Consider the following 18,692-nt stretch of genomic DNA (forward strand, 5'->3'; position numbering starts at 1 on the left):
GCGGATCATGAAAGAAGAAGCCAGTCCCGCACGTAATACAACGTGTTGCATGAAAACTTGCAGTACGCCTCGTTTTTCAAACATACCTTTACTGGGACGTTTGACGTGACGGATGCAATTCTGGGTGCATAAGTAGCAAGGCCAATTTTTGGAAATCTGCGCAACATACTGTAAGTACGTTGATTAGTAGCATAGGAATGACGCAGCTATCTTTCGTAGATCTGTACTTTGATATGTTAGCCACGCCAAATCTCGGGAGTCGGTTGATGAGTTCACGATATGGGCACCTGCGAATAGAACTTTGTAAATCTGATGCAAGCAAAAGTCTCGGACCCGTCAAGGCCGGGTCAGTCACAAATCCCGATGTGTTCGAACTTGGTTAGTCGTCCGCGTGTCTTATCAGATGGGATGCGAAGAGCTTACTCTTTACCCGGGTACTTTTTATTTCCTTTTACGTCTTTTACCCTTGTATTCTACAAACGCCTCGTTTTTCTCCTATCTCTTGAACATAGTCACATTGTGCAGGGCTCCCTTTCATCGTCGAACATCCCTTTGTCACTAACGTTCCGCTTCTCATATGCGCTTCTTATGACTCACTTCTCCCTATATTCATGTATACGCTGTCGAATCCAGCGCGTTTCAATCCCACAGAAGCAAACGTCCTTTAACCGTCTCAATAATTCAAATATCCCTTTTAACGAATTCCTTTCAACTTGTTTCGAACGCATTCCCCATCGAACTCATGCGCATCAGCCTTACAAAATATCTTGAGTCCTCGTTAATGATCAACATATGATCAATGTCCATCTCCTCGGAGTGTCGCATTCACCTCTCACCACACTTACGGTGCTCTGCGTTTGTACTACTCAGAATATGGAATGCATCAATGAGTAGTGTGTATCTTGTATTGCCTCTTCAGATGCAGTGCGAAGTATTGTCTCGCCGTGTCAAACCTCGACCCCACCTTGTCACAGCCTCTGTACTACTAGCATGTCAAGCCCCAACCGTGCCGTGTCATGCCTCGTTCAGGCTGGGTCAAGGACCACTTATATCACAACACGTCTCCCTCATCATCTTCGCAGCCTCCGCACTGGTGCAGTGGTGCTAATCTCCATACTTACCTATACCACGTCAAAGCCCACCCTGCCCGTCAGCACTTTGACTGTCAGTCTGACTTGCGTATATTTTCGATCTCTCATAATAATTGATTTTCTTACATTGTCACCTTAGGTCTCCTTTCGTCCTAACAGAATTAGACGTCATACACTGTGGTCGTCCACTTTTATCTTATCTCTTTTAACCGAGACATGTGGCATAGTGCGAACAAACAAGTCTTGTTTAAACTTAGCCGTCAACAAACCTCGCAGTGAAATAGGGCTGTTGGGTACGCTGCGGTTGATGAAACAGACAACTGATGAGCGATAGCAGGATTCCCAATTGACGGAGACAGTTTACTTTGCGACGTGCAGCGTCCGTCTCTATTGCTCAGAGATTAGTGCCCTGCACGCGGGAATTGTATTTCTGGAAAGAAAGGCGGGTGGCTTATTCGCCTACACTAACATCTTCTGAAATAAACCATTTGCATTGGCAGGCTTTTAGTCCTCGTCGTCTTTGGTGAAGTGCGCCTACCCATTGACGGCTGTGGAGGGAGCGAAGGAGGGGCTGGACTCTGGAGGGCGCGATCGAGTGAGAAGGCGAATACGGTGAGTGCAAGTGCATCGCTAATTTTTTCGAGGTGGTGGGAGCGTATATGGTTATGGCTTTGGATTGATTTTTATTTTTATGAGCTGATACAGGATACGTATACGCGGACACACGGGGAGCTCGTCATATTTGCCTAGCCTCCTTGCGCAGCGCCATAAGCTTACCGATGACAGGCGGGAACCGACTCGAAGGGTGGCGCAGCTCATAAGTTTTGCATCGCCCGCTTTGTTGAACTCATCATCATCGTCTGGATATCGTCATCGACACAAAGGTTTCAAATTGTCAGCATTGCTTCCAGAATCGTGCAGTTGAAGATTTCATCAAATAGTGACGCCAGCTTGAATTTGCAGAGGCACGCTTCATTCATTATGCACAAGTTAGCTATCAGGGCCAGGAACTAGTACTGATATGCCAGCAGGGCCTCTTATCAATAAAAGTTCGAATTGGCGCATGTAGATTTGTGGTAATCGATAGGATTCCCTCACTTCGGGGCGGAACAGTGTAAGGTATAACCTTGCGAGTCAACTATACGACGTGTCGTCGATCAAAATTACAGCGATTCAGATACTCGAATTGAACGTATTTTGGCCACTAAAAGTTGTCTCGAATATGAATGGAATAAGAGAACTACCTACAACGCAACAAGCAGCAAAAAAATTGTATGTGTATCGTTCAACGGCATGGCTGATTGTGCGCCTATCAATGCGTCGCCAGCCTGACATGGATGCTTCTATATTTAAATATAGAAATCAAGAAATTCCCATTAAAAAGTAAGGCAAGTACCTCTCACGAGAGGGGCACCAGGGACCCAGTACCGGGACCAGCATAAACGCAGTCCATCTTCACATCTAGGAGCGGATGATCGCTCGTCCCTTGTGTAATTGTCATGTCAGAGCGGTAGCATCGTGAACACATAAGTACCCTACCAGCATGACAGTACGGGATTCCATCCTCTTTGTGTCCTCACCACATCACAGGCGACCACTCGTCTATGAGGTTGGCAAATGTCTGGATGTGGCCATATGCAGCCGGCTGGGGGCCACGCAGTCGGCGCAGTGCGATGAAAGTGAAGAAACAAGCAAATATGAAAAGCGCAATGCATAGGTTCCAGATCTGCACGAGGGTGTGAGGATATCGTAGCAGCTTTACATAGGCAGTAAGTGCGAACCTGGGCAGCATACATGGCTACCGGCAATACCTCCAGTTTCTCATCTTGGACGACGGCATTCGTGTTGAATGCAAGCCCAAACATCCAGTCTGTGATCGTCGACGATGGTATTCAATAACACCGATAAAGGCATGAATGACTCACGTAGGAAAGGCTTCGCGACGAAAACTATAAGACAGGTCGGATGAGTGAAAATCGTCTTCACCGGGTTCGTCGCTGTTCTAAGTCCTTTCCTCCCTGTAGCACACCTCCATTGTCTTTCGTCTCGAATGCAATTTGCGATGAGGTCCGAGCAATGCAGCCCAAGCGTCAACGGTCCCTGGATAACTGCCATGTTGACAAAGAGCAGAATCCACCCGGCATAAGATACCGAATGGAACCGACCCCGTTGGGCAAGAACGACCCCGTTTGCAGGGTCAGCGCATCAGAGGAAGATACCCACCCGCCTAAAAACTTGCCCCAGATATACATGACAAGTGCGGCCCATCCAGCGCATGCTGCAACGATCCCCCAAAGAGAAAAGACAGCTTTCCGGATGCTAGGGTGAGCACGCCACGCAGAGGGTTGTATCTCCGGTGGCTTCGTTGGACCTCCATACGTGTCTAGGTCAGACACACGACACATGCACCGGAGAGTAGCGGGGGTCAATTGTGTGTGGTGGACCAGAGCGGCGGTCAAGTCGAAAGGTGAGGAGCTCCACGTCAATATTTTGACAGCCCACATCCCTGATAATGCGATCATCACCTGGAGAGAGAGTGCGACGCCCAAAATGATGAGAGGTAACCCTGCAAAGGCAATGCGCGCCGGAAATATAATTGGCGTGTGTGACGGTATTTGATAGTCTAAACATACGACGAGTGAGGCTGAGCTATAGGATATAACGAGGAGGACACCCGAGATACCATTAAGCAGGGCACCGTTAGGGCTATACCATCCACGAACTGCAGTCAGAAGGCGCAGGTTGGTGTTGAGCCAAAGCCGAGACTCTGAGGTTAGCGCAGAGCGCAATGAGATACAGTGTACGAATCCTATGGACTCGGTGCATAACGTGACGATTAAGTTAAGGGTCAGGGCCAATATCTCCATATCCAGCGGCAACTGAGCATAAGGATTATTGGGAATCGTGTTGATCTCCGGCAACTCCGTGATTGGCTAAAGTGACAATGCCTGCAATGATGCATGGGCAGCTGAAGATACTTGAGCATGCCACTCCGACAAGAGCATATCTGCGACTCGTCAGATTGCGGTCGTAGAAATCGGTTCTAGTCTCAGACTGTACATAAGTAAATTGCGCAAATGCAACTTCAAAGATACTCACTATCAAATCGATCACTTGATGGATCCCAGGCGTGATAAATTTGATTCTCTTCAGCAAACGTCCGTAATATTAAGACACCATGTCGAGCTTGCTTTGAACATTACAAGGTTCCATCACCCGCATGCCAGTGCACTGATACCGCGGCAGATCGCTCGCATTCACTAATGCTTATGTGATGTTAGCAAAGCCTTGCTTGGATGGTCTGGAAACTCACATGGGACGACTACTGGCATTCAATGAGCTTCAAAGTGCCTGAGCTAGTACAGGATTCCCCGATATGTTTATCTCCTTATCGCTCTCGCTTTCCTCCACGAACATCGCACGGTGCAATTGTGACTGTTGAGGACGGTGGTCGCCAATGTTGGAAAGCTAAATGTATGCGACCCCCGTTGTCGGAGAGGTAGCCCTCCTTTGACACGTCAGAGTATTACACCTAGTCAGAACTTGGTTTTGGATGCGACATTCGATGGAGAAGCAGACAAGAATTAAGCAGTAAGGAAAGATCATGTATTGGCTGACTCAGAGCGAATAAGGACCCTGTGAAAGCTGCGTCGACTTTGAAAGTGTGTTGCATATCAAACTGTAGTATGAATTGAGAACAGACGGCACCAAATCGTAAGCTGATGAGGGTTGTCATCTCTCAGTTGCAGGTCAATCGATAGAGTCGAAATCGTGCTGTACAGGTCCGAGATATACCAGTAGCCTGAGGACCTTCGTTCACACAAAGGACAGATAGCCGCTCAATCGAAGGCAGATGGGGTCGCCGTGTGGGTCACAGAGGAGAAGCGCCATGTGAATTGGTTTGCAATGCTAACGATTGCTATGATGATTTCTAGGCGGTGGGGTGAGTCCTGTATTGCTTTGATAGCGACGCAGTCTCTCTACACATATACCATATTATCCACGGTCGATGAGTTTAGGGCGTAGGCGCCTATGAATGATGGAAGCGAGAATGGACTCATCAGAAAGTTTCGAAGGGAGCTGCGCTGTGACGACGGTGACGTTGCTACACCAAGTCACTCACTCCCTGTCACTCCGGTCCGTCGACATTCTTACTAAACAACAGTACTAGCTGAAGTTCGAACGTTCAACCCCTTCCTCACACATCAGGGTTATCAATATCAATGATAACCCCGATGTGTCAGGTGTATCTGCTGATTTCATCGACGGCGATTGATAGAAAACCGAACCCGAACCAAACTGCGGCAACTTTAGCGCCAATTGTTATATAATTAAAGTATACATGCGAAGAGGATTGTGTCGAAAGGTAGCTGCGGCTCGCGTCCCTCGCTTTGTTGAACTCATCCTCACCGTCTGTCATCGACACGTAGGTTTCAAATTGTCAGCGTTACCTCCAAAATCGTGCAGCTGAAGAAGATTTCATCAAACGGTGATGCCAGCTCGAATTTGCAAAGGCACGCTTCATTCATTATGCACAGGTTAGCCATCACCGGGGCCGGGTATGCCAGCGGAGCCTCTTATCAAGCTCGAATTGGCGCCATGTAGATCTGGGGTAATCGATAGGAGATTGGTATACACCGGTGACCCCAACATATGCAGCTGCGCTTCTTCGGGTTTCTCCATACTCAATGCTTTTAATAGGGCGACGAGCCACCCACAGCCCGAACCATCCTTCTCTTGAATTCAAAGGTTATCACGAATTTCCCCCCGAGACTTTGAGTTTCACTGTGAGTTGCAATATCTCCTTCCCCGACATTGAACGCGACTATAACTTACTCTTCAAATATATTAATAGGAATAAGTCTCGCGTGAACTCTAGCACAACCATTATTTTTGAAGTCCAGCGACACGTACTTATGTGGGTGTTGGGACCACCGTCTTGTATGAATGCTACTGAAGCTCCAATCTTTTGCAGTCCAGTGGCATATGGAGTGGGTTTTGGTAATCGTAGAGAACAGCACTGGCGCCAAGCTGTGGTTCAGCGATGGCAAGCCCATCGGAGCAGTCCGTGGCAAAGAGAGCCACAGGCTGATCATCGACAAACAAGGTTTCATCGATATCACTGTACCCTATGCAGTACCTCTGTCTGCGATCGACCTGAACAACACGGTCGCCATCTGCCCAGAACTCCAACAAGTGAGCATTAACCTCGCAATCCCCGGGGATGGTACTTTCTCGTTCTCGATCACTCCATCTATACCTGTTCACAAATCTACCTTTATGGGGACGTTAAAGCCGCTGCCGGAGGTGTTGGATGGTGATGTATCGTTTTTCAACGAGATGGTGGACTCGTGCTACGTGCCATACCAAGACATACCAGACGCACCAGGCAAGGATGTGGAGGAGATCAAAGCTTTAGGGCTACGCCTTTTTCCATTCTCACCACACAGCTTTCAGCTGGCAATGGCGGTGTATGACTGGACGACTGCGTCGTTTGCGCGCATGGTGCTGATGAAAATATTCGAGTACACTAGCATCCCACCAACGCCGTATCCTCTTGACTCTCCAAATATCGCAAACGCAATCTGGAAGTCAAACTGGGGCTCGTATGTTCCGAGCAATAAATTCTACATGAATTCTTTTATGATGAAGCCCGCGTCTACATTGCAAGATGTTCAGGATCAGCTTTGCGACGTCGAGGCTCGTCTGCAGAAGTTCAGCATCATTCAAAACCGGTTACTCGGTGCTGCTTTTGCGGCGATGCCCCGCACATCCGTCTTTTATGCGCCACAATTATTCAGCGGGCAGCTTGATATATCTCAGCTCAGCCTCGATTACTTTGGCATCGAGATGCTAGAGTGCCCCCTCAATGCTGGGCCGACTAGCGAGTCGCTTGTCGTGTCTTTTACGGCAGCGATGGCGACTTTCGTCAAGGTGGGCAGCATTATCACAACCAAGATGGTATGGAGCTTTGCGGATTCGATCGACATCGCAAAACATTACCAAAATGGCCTTGTATTGGTTGTCAATCCTCCTGACAACGACTCGTGGGTTTGGGATGCGGCAAGCTATATCACACCGCTCTCGGACGATCCTGAGAAGAATGAGTATACATTCGCTCCAGGGACGTCATTCATTGTGGAGTCACTAGACGTACGGGACATTGATGACGATGAGAGGAACAAGTCTGTTCAGTTTCTGACTCTGAAGCTGCATCTTCCTGGTTCTGTTCGCGATGATCAAACCACGCAACTTCCGAGTCGGCCTCCACTCAATAACATACCTGCGCGTCGTTCCAGCGGCCCCAAGTTCAATCACCATCTCACGAATAAGACTGGTGGAAGACGATGTCATTGTGTTGATGATGCTGAAAGGTATGTCTATTGGTCATGGTTTTCATGAGATTTGCTGACAAGTTTGCGCCGCAGGAGCCAGCGGGAAGAGGCAGCACAATCGGTAGAATAAATAAGATGTACACTTGAGGTGTGAGGCTTGAAGTACCAATCCAATGATGAAGTATTGTTCTCGTTTGCACAAGTGATGCAGTAGAGAATCGCCGGCAGTAACCTTGTTCCGCAGGTGTTGTGAGTTTACGCAGTCTTGGGCTGCCTGTCAAGTATCTTGACCCCTTCGCTTCCCTACGTCTCATATCCCGTCTTGCCCATCTTCTTACCCATCTGATCAGAATACCCTCTTCGCAGGTCAGGGATTTCATCAAGAATTTCGATCTGGGCAAAGTATTCGCAGTTCGATTGAGGCGCCTTGCAAAGAACGGACGCACGCAACGCAGCTCGACGACCACCCACCATAAAGGTGATAACTCCATCTTTGCAGAAATCCTTAGTGAGTTTTCCATTCCTTCATCCACTCTCCATTCGAATTCATCACTACTAGTGTACCCTGGTTCTCTGGCGAGGGATCCAGGTCCCGAGGTCTCCATCGATATTTCCTTCGCCAGATCCTCTCATGGCGATTCTTCTACCCGCAAAGCTTCTGACATGGCTCAGATATTTTTGCCTTGTGTCAAGGGCGTTGCATGTGCAATCCCATTTGCCGGTCCTCCGATGCAAGCTACTATTAGTGGATTATTATCAATTCTTCAAACCATAGATGTGAGAGCTTATTTTATCACCCGCGGGAGCCCCGATGCAAATCGGAGCATACAATCATCTAGCCCGACTCCGTTCCCAGAGCCGAAGCAGAAATGCACCTTATTCGCAATTTTTACATCCAGCAGACTGTATGTTACCATGAAAGTACGCTAGCAGTCTTGAACTGAAAGCTCAATATATCTACCGCTTCCAGGTTGTGCATGACCTTGTCTGTTGAGTTGCTTAACCGATGCTGATCGTACCACAGCTATGATCTTGCCTTTGACCTACTTACCTGACGCTGATGGTGCCGCGGCCGTGTCCCACTCTCAGTGTGTACCAGGAAACCAAAAAGGAACACGGAGTGCTCTGTTTGAGGCCGCGGCCTTGGCATCCTGTGTCGAGGGTTGATTATACTTACTGATCACAGCATACCACCACTAAAGTACTGATGCAAATGATCCTCTGAGAAATCCATGCGCTATTACTAGCGGTTAAATTAACAACGTAACGGCGCCAGGTTGGTCGGCTGAATCTAAGTTATCTAGAAGGAATGATACCACTGCATGCGCGATCAGAGGAGTAATCAATGGCTACTAAAACACTTACTAGAACACTTACAGAACTTCTGGACCCAGCACTAATCCCGTTTACCACTCGTGTCGTAAACAGCGCGGATGCATAGGTCCGATAAATAATGGTAGAATGGTGAACCCAGAATCGACACCAAATGACAAGCGCCAAGGAAAGCAAATGTTATGCTCATATAAAGTCGAACAGTTTCGGAGTGAGATACGAACCCCGTGAGCACGATGGCTGACAATGGACTGTGTAAGTTGCGATCACGCATTACGAGGTAAACTGCTCACCTATGAGCAAAAGCACAACTGATATGCTAAAGATAATGATTGGTACTGCCAAACCTAGGAGGTGCCAGAAAATTCTCCAGCGTCTCTCAATTATGATCTGTGATGAGGTCAACGCTGGCCTTCCACTCTGACAATAAAATCCGTACTTCTGCAGCACTACGCTTTTGAAAAGGAATCCAGAGGCAGATGCCTTCAGCTGGAACAATAGCCCAAACAACGAAAAGACGAGCGACTCTGCCATACAGGCATAAGATGCAGAAGATGCGTAGTTGACTTGTTTCGCAAGCGGTGGGTTTGAGGAGATAAAAACCGCCGCAGTGGTAAGCACTAGTCCTTGCTGCGCAAGAAGTTAGAACACATTAATGCGATCAATTTGAATGAATGATGCCCATCATCGACTTACCACGATGCTCACTTGATTGAGCTGGGTCAGATATTGACGATGCAGCTCTTCCCAGGTGTTTCCTTCTTTCAAGAGGTCATGCAGCCAGTGCAGATCGTCGTGCCAGGTGAATATGAGGCAGCATATTTTGAAGATATGCCGCAGAATAAAGGATTCTGGAGTAACCCACTTGCGTGGAAATTGGTCGAAAAAGCTCCCTGAATCATTCGGGGCAGTGTGTGGCTGTGCCAATGACTGTGAGGATTCACAGTTGACTCGAGTATTCTGACTTGGACTGGACATGTGCATGAGCAACAGTAAGCAGTAACAGACTTATCTGAGTCAGACACAATTGCGAGGATATATAGGCTAACATTATAAAGGGTTTATATTGACTGCGTACGTTGAACACAACCTAATTTCAATCTTGCAGCACAGAAAATTCGAATGTACGTGTGACTTACCTCACATGAGTGCTAACAGTTTTAGGAGGAACGGCAGATGCCCACTATGCACCATATGGTGCAGGACAGCTTCATCCGTGATTACCGCAGCCGGAAAGCGTTTTTCATGCATCAAATGATAGCCACGGCATCATTGACAATCTTTTTTTACAGAACCCTCTCCCACTATAGCTAAAGTGGATTTCGTGGAAGGAAAGATGAAACAAAGTCGCTTCTAGCGCGTGATCAACAATGCGCTAGTCCAATGGTATTTCTCGGTTCCTTCGAACAACCCAGACGCCCTGACATCATTCAGACCCCAGACTGCTCAACATCTTCGCTTCAGCTTGTAAATGTTGTAGTCATCATATATATAACGGTTTCAGCATATTGTCGCTCCCGCTCCCTTCCCTTTCCTTCACTCCTTTGTTGACTTTGTCGGTTCGATCTTTACCAGCATCGGTTCTATACCACTCACACTCCTTCTACAATGTTTCGTGTGCCCGCGAACCTTCTATTCACTGCTATCATCAGCAGCCAGGTTATTATACTGGCATTTGGGTATGGATTTCTTGGCGCAGTTCTCTATTATGGTTACCTCGCTCCACCTGATCGAGTCGGCAATTTATGGAAGCATTACCCCCAAAAGTTGACAATGGTAGTCACATTAATAGCAACTGCACTTTCGGTGACTACTGCTATGTCTGTACACGCCTTTACTCTCTCTAGCTTACCGCTCACAGAGATGAACATTCCCCTAGTCTTTTCACGATTTCAATGAAGAAGGCATTAAAACATCGGATGTCGGATCCCATGTCTCTCGTTCAGCTAAGCGCTGGTGTTGCTCTGTCGAAGGGCTCATACATATTGAGACCCGAGTACTTGCGACTGACTACCCTCACACTGTTCGTGTTTGGTATCCTAAGACTCTTGACAGCTGGGTAACTCATTACCGAGAACATTGTATTGTTGCAGTATTGTCTAATTTAAGTGCGGATATAGATGGACGACTCTCCTGACGCCAACCTACTTCCTATGGCCAATTCAGATGCAAGGATGCGAACTTGACATTACTGGAACCGCGTTTGCCACCTTGCTCTCCGGAGAATTTCAAATGCAGGGTCTTGTTGATAGTGCGTATCTCTACTAGTACTTTCCCAGCGTTTTGTCCGTTTCTTCTAAAACGAATGACCCAAGTCCAGGACAATGCTTTTGAGGTACTCGACATCGGCGCAATGCTAAGCGGAGTCTCCGCTGCTGGGTATACCTATGGTCTTCCTGGGACATTTAATTTCAATGGCGCAAAATATAACGTATCAACTCGTAGGTTCAGATTCTCAGGTCACTTGAAGTTCTTTTGCGATGATGTATTGTGTACCTAGAGGGGATTGTGCCCGTTATCGAGGATTATTCCGGCTCGGATGGAGTTCCGGATGCCAATAGTACTCGTCTTGGGTTTTCTGGTGGAAACGTCACAGTCAACACAAGACAGATACCGGGAGAACATACCAGCGTGACTATTCCTCAAGGCTTCAGTAGGAACTATTCCATGTGGCAGCAAGGGTTGACAGCCAATGTCAGCTGCCGGCCCATTGACGCGAGTCAAACGCAGTACCTTTGGAACACGGATAATTCCTCCGTTATCTATGCCAACGCAGCTGCTTCGAACAAGTCTATCGCTGGTCTTCGCCTGTGGAATATAACTGCAAACTGCGGAGCCGGTGAGTTCCGACCGCATATATCTTGCCTCGGATTTACTGTCAGCTCTTAGGTACACCCACATCGCAAGAATATGTGACCATGGTGGACTGCAAGTGGAAATGCGAGCCTGTCAGGGAGCGGTTTTCTTCCTTCAGTTGTGTGCCCAGGGCCTACGAATATAAATCAGACTTATACAAGCTTCAGTGAGCCATTGAAATATGGGTTGTAGTCATTGACCGATTTTGTTCCTATAGCGATTCTTTCACAAGGGTTTTACAAGTATGGGTTCCTCAATGCAAGCGTGTGCGAAGTGACCCCACTGTTGACCACAGTCCGCGCCAAATACTCCTATGACCTAATTTCCTCCGAGGTTAATTCATCCACCCCTTTCCGGCCAGAAAATGCTCCGCTACTGTCATTCGTTGCTGGAGTTGCCAAGTTTCAGTCGATGAACTCGCAGGGGCTCTTGAGCAGCGTGATTGGAGACACTCTGTACTCCATCTATTCCTCAACAACCAACACATCCATAGATGAAAATCTTAGAAATCAGACGCAGATTTACCAAGAACTGGTGGGTTTCATGTTGCAATGTCTTTGACCACCTTAAGTTTATGCCTCTCTTAGGAGGAGTATTGGCGTGGCGTTGTTGAATTTTCTGCTACAGTGAGAGTTCTGATCCCTTGGGTCAAATCCAGATTGACTCAACATCGTTTGACAGTTCCTTCGCTCCGGGTTCATGGCTGTGGGTAGCTTCCCCGGCAATACGATCCCAGACGACCTCGTCTCTCCAGTCAATGGGACAATGTACATATCAACGATAGGTTGGACTCGGCGTTCGGTGACATATCTTCTTGCTATTCTTCCCATCACCATCACCACCATCCTCACATTCGCTTGCGCGTTGTATAGTATCTTACAGGCTCGGAAAGAGAACAGTGGCCATAGGACCACATTCGATCCGTCAAATACCCTTCATCTCATTATGGCATCTGCTGCTGGGAATCTGACACTCAAAGATTTCAACGAGAATGGAATTATCGACAATGAAGGCGTGAGGGTGCGACTGGAGGAGTCCAAGGACGACTATGGTGTGAAGAAGATGTTTGTGATAGCTGATCCATCGGATTTAGTGGCGTCGCAGGAGAACCTGGTATGATTTCTGGTGCCATCCCACCATGACGGTTGTCTTTTCTTATCGGTATACCCATCTTGACCCGTTTGATGGTAATGGTCGCATGGCACTGTCAAACAGCGCGCCTATACTGTCAAACCTCCTAAGTACGCTCATTTGTTATTCTACAGTCGCCATCGACCGAGTATTTTACTATCATTCTTTACCTTTTTCCCTGTCCCCACGTCTGCCTGATACTCACTGTTTTGTGGCCTCAAATACAGTCGTTAGTTGTAGAGTTACACTAGTGTATTTTGAAGCCCCGAATTGGACGCTTTGACCTCATTTTTCGTTCGAACTACTCTTCTCTATTGTGCCGTTGTCTTCGAGCCATATGCACTACAAGGACACCCCTTCGGTCGGCTGTTGGACAATATCTTGTGACTTGTACCCCCATCATCGCACCAAAACCTGGTGCCCCCACTGGCAGTCGTCGTCTACCACACTAGATAGCGCGTCTAGAGCTCTAATATACTTGGTCTCAAGCACGCAAACCCCTCATCAACAATGACAATGACGACAAATACGAAAACAGCAACCAGTACCTTCATAGCTACCTCCTCTGTGGGAAAGGACAACCTAACATAACCTATTGCACTTGACAGGGTGCAAGTCGACCGCGGCAAAAGAGGATGGTGTAACCATTGAGATTGACGGTCAGAAGGTTGCACTGGGCATTCCTGGAACATTGAAAGCAGCGCGCTGCTGCTTGGAATGTTGATACTTTCGTGGATATTCGCCCGCAGAGCTGCCACCGCTGACAAGGTAGCCGCAGGCATACTTTTGTACGTTTTGATCAGTCTCTATCCCAGCACCTTCAAGAGCTAACTGATGGTCCGTTCAGCCTTGCCTCACCGCTTGCGTCGTATGTGACTGACCATATGCTGGAGGTGACTGAGCAGACGAGGAATCTAATATCGCATGACAACTATCTCCTGCGCAGTTGTATTATTTTCCGATATTTTTTCATTGCTAGGATATCGAAACTTCAAACAACTCACGAGTGGAGCGATCGTGCATTAAACGTATCAATTTTGCTTCTCGTACTGATGAGCACACCGAGGGAAATGATAGGTCCATCGGCGATATCACCTGGTGAAGCAAAGTCCTCTAGAAATTGAAAGTAAAAGACCGGTGGTACTTCTGTTCGATTTCACAGGTGACACGGTGTCGCACAGGGTGCTTTTCTTCCTCACAGGTGGGGCTATCGGCCGTCCTGCTTTGCAATACGACCAGCATTCTAGAGTCAGGGTCCATCCCATCTAAATTCGACGTCGTACTCGAGACTGAAATTTAGTTCAATTACGAGGTATTATTTAAAATGCAGCACCCATGCCCATCTGCGTGGCTCTAGCCAAAGCCTAACGGAGGCTGCGCCAGAAGCAAAGAGTACTCTCCAAGACAAGACGTTCTGAAAGGGAGTGCATCGTCGGTCTATTGATAATGCAAAACGTCAGATGAAAGAGCTTACGGCGCGCAAGATAGCGTGCTTACACAAATGACGATAGGATGGTCATTCAGTCAGATAATAGCGAATATGATGTGTGTTGAGGATGTGACAGTTTTGCATATAAAAGAAAGCTCGCGGAGTCAATGCATGGTCCTACAGAAGATCGGAGCTCAGGCATGTCTCCATGCATGGCTTGTACCGTCCGTTCGCACGCGCGTTATTGAGCGACTCCGCTTGTTTGATCATCTCTTCAATATCCTTCCATTGCAGCTCGCTCGGAGAATTTCTCTGCATCGGCCCAGAAAGACATCTGCACTTCCGCTTCCTCGGACTGAGTGCTATCTGAAACGAAGCGCAAAAAATAAGCTTCTTTGAGATTTTGAAATGTGGGGCAGAGGGTTAGAGAGAGATCTGAGTCTAGCTGCAGTAAGCGGTAATCGACTGACCTGAGTCAGAAACAATTGCAAGGATACGTAGGTTATGTAAAGGACTCACCTCACACACGAGCGCTAACAGTTTTAGGGATCCTCCCTCCAAGTCTCCATCTCTGTCATCTTGTAAATTCCGTGCATCCGACTCGTCACCAGAGCTATAATCATTATTTAAATCAGAAGAAGGGTCCTGGTGGTGTTAAAGACGAGAAACTATGGTGTTAATACAGTGTGTACAGTGTGCAGTAGACATTGGATTTGAGCTCCGAACTTACTAATCGTTGCAGAATCAGTTACAGTACTAGTCATTTGCATACATGGTCGAAGTTTAGCCAAATCCGAGTTCCCGAACGGACTCTTATAACTGATTCGCACCGTAGGATGAACGGCAGATGGGCCCATACACGACATGGTGCAGGACAGCTTCATCGGTGATTACCGCAGCATTTTTCACCCATCAAACGACAGATGCCGGCCAATCATTGATATTTATTTTCTACAGAACCCTCTCCCACTATAGCTGGAGTGGGTGTCGGGAAAGGAAAGATGAAACAGAAGTCGCTTCCCGTGCGTGGTCAACGCTGTGCTAGGTGACTCTAACGGCATTTCTCGATTCCTTCGAACGACCACAAAAAGTTCGGACATCCCTGATGTCATTCAGACCCCAGTTGATTGCTCAAAATCTTCGCTTCAGCTTATAAATGTCGTAGACATCATATCCTCACTCCCAGTCCTTTCCTTTCCCTTCCTTCCCTTCACTCCCTTGTTGACTGCAGCAGCTTTGTCGGTTCGATCTTTACTAGAATTGATTTTGTACGACCTACCCTGGTTCCATGACGTCTCGTGTGCCTGCGAACCTTCTATTCCATACTGTTATCATCGGTAGCCAGGTTATTATCCTGGCATTTGGGTATGGATTTCTTGGTGCAGTTCTCTATTATGGTTACCTCGCTCCACCCGATCGAGTCGGCAATTTATGGAAGCATTACCCCGAAGACTTGACAATGGTAGTCGCACTGATAGCCACTGCGCTTTCAGTGACTACCACTATGTCTGTATACCCTTTTACTCTCCCTAGCTTACCACTCACAGAGATGAACATTCCCCCAGTCTTTTCACGATTTCAATGAAGAAGGCATTGAAACATCGGATGTCGGATCCCATGTCTCTCGTTCAGATAAGCGCCGGTATCGCTTTGGTGAAGGGCTCATTCATATTGAGACCTGAGTACTTGCGACTGACCACCCTTACGCTGTTTGTCTTTGGTGTGCTGAAACTCTTGACAGCAGGGTAACTCGTCAATGGGATCATTGTACTATTGCGGTATTGTCTGATTTAAGTGCGGATATAGGTGGACGACTCTCCTGACGCCAATTGACTTCCTATGGCCAATTCAGATGCAAGGATCCGAACTTGACATTACTGGAACCGCATTTGCAACCTTGCTCTCCAGAGAATTTCAAAAGCAGGGTTTTGTTGACAGTGCGTATCTCTACTTCCCTACTGTTTCGTCCGTTTCTTCTAAAACGAATGACTCAAGTCCAGGACAATGCTTTCGAGATTCTTGATATTGGCGCAATGCTAAGCGGAGGCTCTGCTGCAGGGTATACCTATGGTCTTCCTGGAACATTTAATTTCAATGGCGCAAAATATAATGCATCGACTCGTAGGTTCAGATTCTCAGGTCACTTGAAGCTCTTTTGCGATGATGTATTGTGTACCTAGAGGGGATTGTGCCCATCATCGAGGGTTATTCTGGCTCGGATGGAGTTCCAGGTGCCAACGGAACCCGTCTCGGGTTTTCTGGTGGGAAAGTTGTAGTCAACACAGGACCAATACTGGGAAAACATACCTAGCGTGACTATCCTCAAGGCTTCAGCAGGAATTATTCCATGTGGCAGCAAGGGTTAACAGCCTATGTCAGCTGCCAGCCCATTGACGCGAGTCAAACGCAGTGTGTTTGGAACACGACTAACTCCAGTATTATCTATATCAACCCAGCTCCTTCGAACAATTCCATCAATAGGTCTTCGCCTGTGGAATGTATCTGCAAACTGCGTCGCCAGTAAGTTTGACTACATATATCTTGCATCGAATTTACTATCAGCTCCTAGACATGCCCATGGCGCAACAATACGTGACCTTGGTGGATGCAAGTGGAAATGCGAGCCTGTCAGGGAGTGGCTTTCTTCCTTCAGTTGTGTGCCCGGGGCCCATGAATATGAATCAAACTTATTCAAGCCTTAGTGAGCCATTGAAATATATGTTTGTAGTCATTGACCGATTCCGTTCCTATAGCAATTCTTTCACAAGGATTTTATAAGTATAGGTTCCTCGACGCAAGCATATGTGAAGTGACCCCACTGCTGACCACAGTCCGCGCCAATTATTCCAACGACCTAATTTCTTCCGAGGTCAATTCATCTACCCCTTTCCGGCCAGAGAATGTTCAGCTACTGTCATTCATCGCTGGAGTTGTCAAGTTCCAGTCGATGAACTCGCAGGGGCTTTCGAGCAGCGTGATCGGAGATACTCTGTACTCCATCTATTCCTCGACAACTAACACATCTATCGATAACAATCTTGGAAATCAGACGCAGGTTTACAAAGAGCTGGTGAGCTTCATGTTGCAGGGTCTTTGGCCACCTTAGGTTTATGCCTTTCTTAGGAGGAGTACTGGCGTGGCGTTATCGAGTTTTCTGCCACAGTGAGGGTTCTGATCCCCTGTGGTCCAATCCAAATTGACTTGACATCGCTTTGCAGTTCCTTCGCTCCGGGTTTATGGTTGTGGGTAGCTTCCCTGATAATACGATCCCCAACAACCTCTCCTCCCCAGTGAACGGAACAATGTACATATCGACAATAGGTTGGACTCGGCGTTCGGTGACATATCTTCTTGCTATCCTTCCCATCACCATCACCGCCATCTTCACACTCGCTTGTGCTTTGTACAGTATCTTCAAAGAGGGACGGTATCGTTAGGGCCACATTCGATCCTTCAAACATCCTCCATCTCATTATGGCATCCGCTGCCATGGATCTGAAACTCAACGGTTTCTCCAAGGATGGGATTATTGCGAACGAGGACGTGAAGGTGCAGCTGCATGAGTTCAAGAACGATCATGGTGTGGAGGAGAAGAAGTTTGTAAGAATTTAGACGCTTGTGTGATTTTTGGGACTGTTGCTAGTTGACTTTTCTTGTATACTTGTCTGATTGTAATGGTGGAGCAGTCGGACTGGCGCCTATTCTTTCCGATTCTGTCAAACCTCCTAACTACACTCATTTGTTGTTATTCTACAGTCGCCATTGGCCGAGCACTTTGCTAACCATAGTTTACCTCTTTTCTGGTGTAGGACTTGTGCCGCATCACAGGCGTGTCATGAGGACAGTGGTCGCCAATGGAATGTATGCGACCCCCGTTGTCGGAGAAATCGAACGGGTCGGAGTATTATACCTAGTTAGAACTTGGTTTTGGATGAGACATTGGATGGAGAAGCAAAACAGTACTGACAAATTGTGTGCTGGCTCACTCAGATTGACCCTGTGAAAGCTGCGTTGACTTTTACAGCACGATGTTGTATATTAAACTGTTGCAGTACGGATTTGAGAATAGACCACACTCACATCTGGGATCGTACTGACGAGTGTCGCCATTTCTAAGTTGCAGGTCAATCGATCAAGTCGGAGTCAAGCTGTACAGGCCTGAGATATACTAGCAGCCTGAGGACCTTCGTTCATGCAAAGGGCTTGAGGAGAATTGATTTACAATGATGGGTGCCGTGATTTCCACGCGGTGGGGTGAGTCCCGCACTACTTCAGTAGTGACGGAGCTATACCTCTCGGATTTGCAGAGGCATGATTTATTCATTACGCACAAGTTAGCTATCGTGGCCAGGAACTAGTACTGATATGCCAGCTGGACCTCTTATCATTAATAAAAGTTCGAATTGATGCCATGTAGATTTGGGGTAATCGATAGGACTCCCTCACCTCGGGGCGGAACAGTCCAAGGTATAACCTTGCAAGTCAACTATACGGCGTGTCCGAGTCATTAATCAAAAT

At 47.4% G+C, this 18,692-nt stretch overlaps 7 protein-coding genes across 8 annotated transcripts; 5 read left to right on the plus strand and 2 right to left on the minus strand.

Moving 5' to 3' along the window:
- The first annotated feature begins 88 nt into the window (after positions 1-88).
- Positions 89-881, plus strand: BJ212DRAFT_714761 (uncharacterized protein). The gene is made up of 2 exons (XM_041343898.1): positions 89-154; positions 207-881. The coding sequence occupies exon 2, from the start codon at positions 313-315 to the stop codon at positions 769-771; it is 459 nt and encodes a 152-aa protein (XP_041188356.1). The 5' UTR covers positions 89-154; positions 207-312; the 3' UTR covers positions 772-881.
- Positions 882-2,507: 1,626 nt separating this feature from the next.
- Positions 2,508-4,191, minus strand: BJ212DRAFT_1384723 (uncharacterized protein). Of its 2 annotated transcripts, none has more exons than XM_041336781.1 (4): positions 3,017-3,245; positions 2,873-2,961; positions 2,631-2,817; positions 2,508-2,576 (listed from the first exon to the last, which is right to left on the minus strand). In XM_041336781.1, exons 1-3 carry the CDS (start codon positions 3,204-3,206, stop codon positions 2,668-2,670), a joined length of 429 nt encoding a protein of 142 aa, XP_041188357.1. In that variant the 5' UTR covers positions 3,207-3,245; the 3' UTR covers positions 2,508-2,576; positions 2,631-2,667. The 2 variants fall into 2 exon arrangements, with proteins under 2 accessions (XP_041188357.1, XP_041188358.1); XM_041336782.1 differs by lacking the exon at positions 2,508-2,576 and adding an exon at position 4,191 and having other exon boundaries at positions 2,686-2,817; positions 3,017-4,145.
- Positions 4,192-6,431: 2,240 nt separating this feature from the next.
- Positions 6,432-7,007, plus strand: BJ212DRAFT_1240558 (uncharacterized protein; the record flags this gene model as incomplete). The annotated part of the gene is made up of 1 exon (XM_041329582.1): positions 6,432-7,007. A coding segment is annotated over one exon (576 nt), but the record flags the coding sequence as incomplete, so codon positions are not given.
- Positions 7,008-8,690: 1,683 nt separating this feature from the next.
- BJ212DRAFT_715158 (uncharacterized protein) lies at positions 8,691-10,078 on the minus strand. Its single transcript, XM_041343902.1, has 5 exons — positions 9,898-10,078; positions 9,455-9,848; positions 9,052-9,388; positions 8,792-8,998; positions 8,691-8,744 (listed from the first exon to the last, which is right to left on the minus strand). The coding sequence occupies exons 2-4, from the start codon at positions 9,740-9,742 to the stop codon at positions 8,823-8,825; spliced, it is 801 nt and encodes a 266-aa protein (XP_041188360.1). The 5' UTR covers positions 9,743-9,848; positions 9,898-10,078; the 3' UTR covers positions 8,691-8,744; positions 8,792-8,822.
- A 288-nt stretch (positions 10,079-10,366) lies between these two features.
- Positions 10,367-12,733, plus strand: BJ212DRAFT_1303175 (uncharacterized protein; the record flags this gene model as incomplete). The annotated part of the gene is made up of 10 exons (XM_041333378.1): positions 10,367-10,578; positions 10,638-10,817; positions 10,879-11,009; positions 11,038-11,199; positions 11,259-11,597; positions 11,648-11,734; positions 11,832-12,148; positions 12,202-12,240; positions 12,296-12,381; positions 12,487-12,733. 10 exons carry the CDS (start codon positions 10,367-10,369, stop codon positions 12,731-12,733), a joined length of 1,800 nt encoding a protein of 599 aa, XP_041188361.1.
- A 2,608-nt stretch (positions 12,734-15,341) lies between these two features.
- On the plus strand, positions 15,342-16,578 carry BJ212DRAFT_715128 (uncharacterized protein). The gene is made up of 5 exons (XM_041343901.1): positions 15,342-15,680; positions 15,740-15,919; positions 15,981-16,111; positions 16,170-16,295; positions 16,355-16,578. The coding sequence occupies exons 1-5, from the start codon at positions 15,463-15,465 to the stop codon at positions 16,483-16,485; spliced, it is 786 nt and encodes a 261-aa protein (XP_041188362.1). The 5' UTR covers positions 15,342-15,462; the 3' UTR covers positions 16,486-16,578.
- BJ212DRAFT_714900 (uncharacterized protein) lies at positions 16,232-17,675 on the plus strand. The gene is made up of 6 exons (XM_041343900.1): positions 16,232-16,295; positions 16,355-16,694; positions 16,744-16,875; positions 16,928-17,244; positions 17,298-17,336; positions 17,393-17,675. The coding sequence occupies exons 2-6, from the start codon at positions 16,547-16,549 to the stop codon at positions 17,609-17,611; spliced, it is 855 nt and encodes a 284-aa protein (XP_041188363.1). The 5' UTR covers positions 16,232-16,295; positions 16,355-16,546; the 3' UTR covers positions 17,612-17,675.
- The last annotated feature ends 1,017 nt before the right edge of the window (positions 17,676-18,692 follow it).

Source organism: Suillus subaureus, assembly GCF_016647635.1.
Source record: "Suillus subaureus strain MN1 chromosome Unknown BJ212scaffold_40, whole genome shotgun sequence".
Classification (NCBI taxonomy): domain Eukaryota; kingdom Fungi; phylum Basidiomycota; class Agaricomycetes; order Boletales; family Suillaceae; genus Suillus; species Suillus subaureus.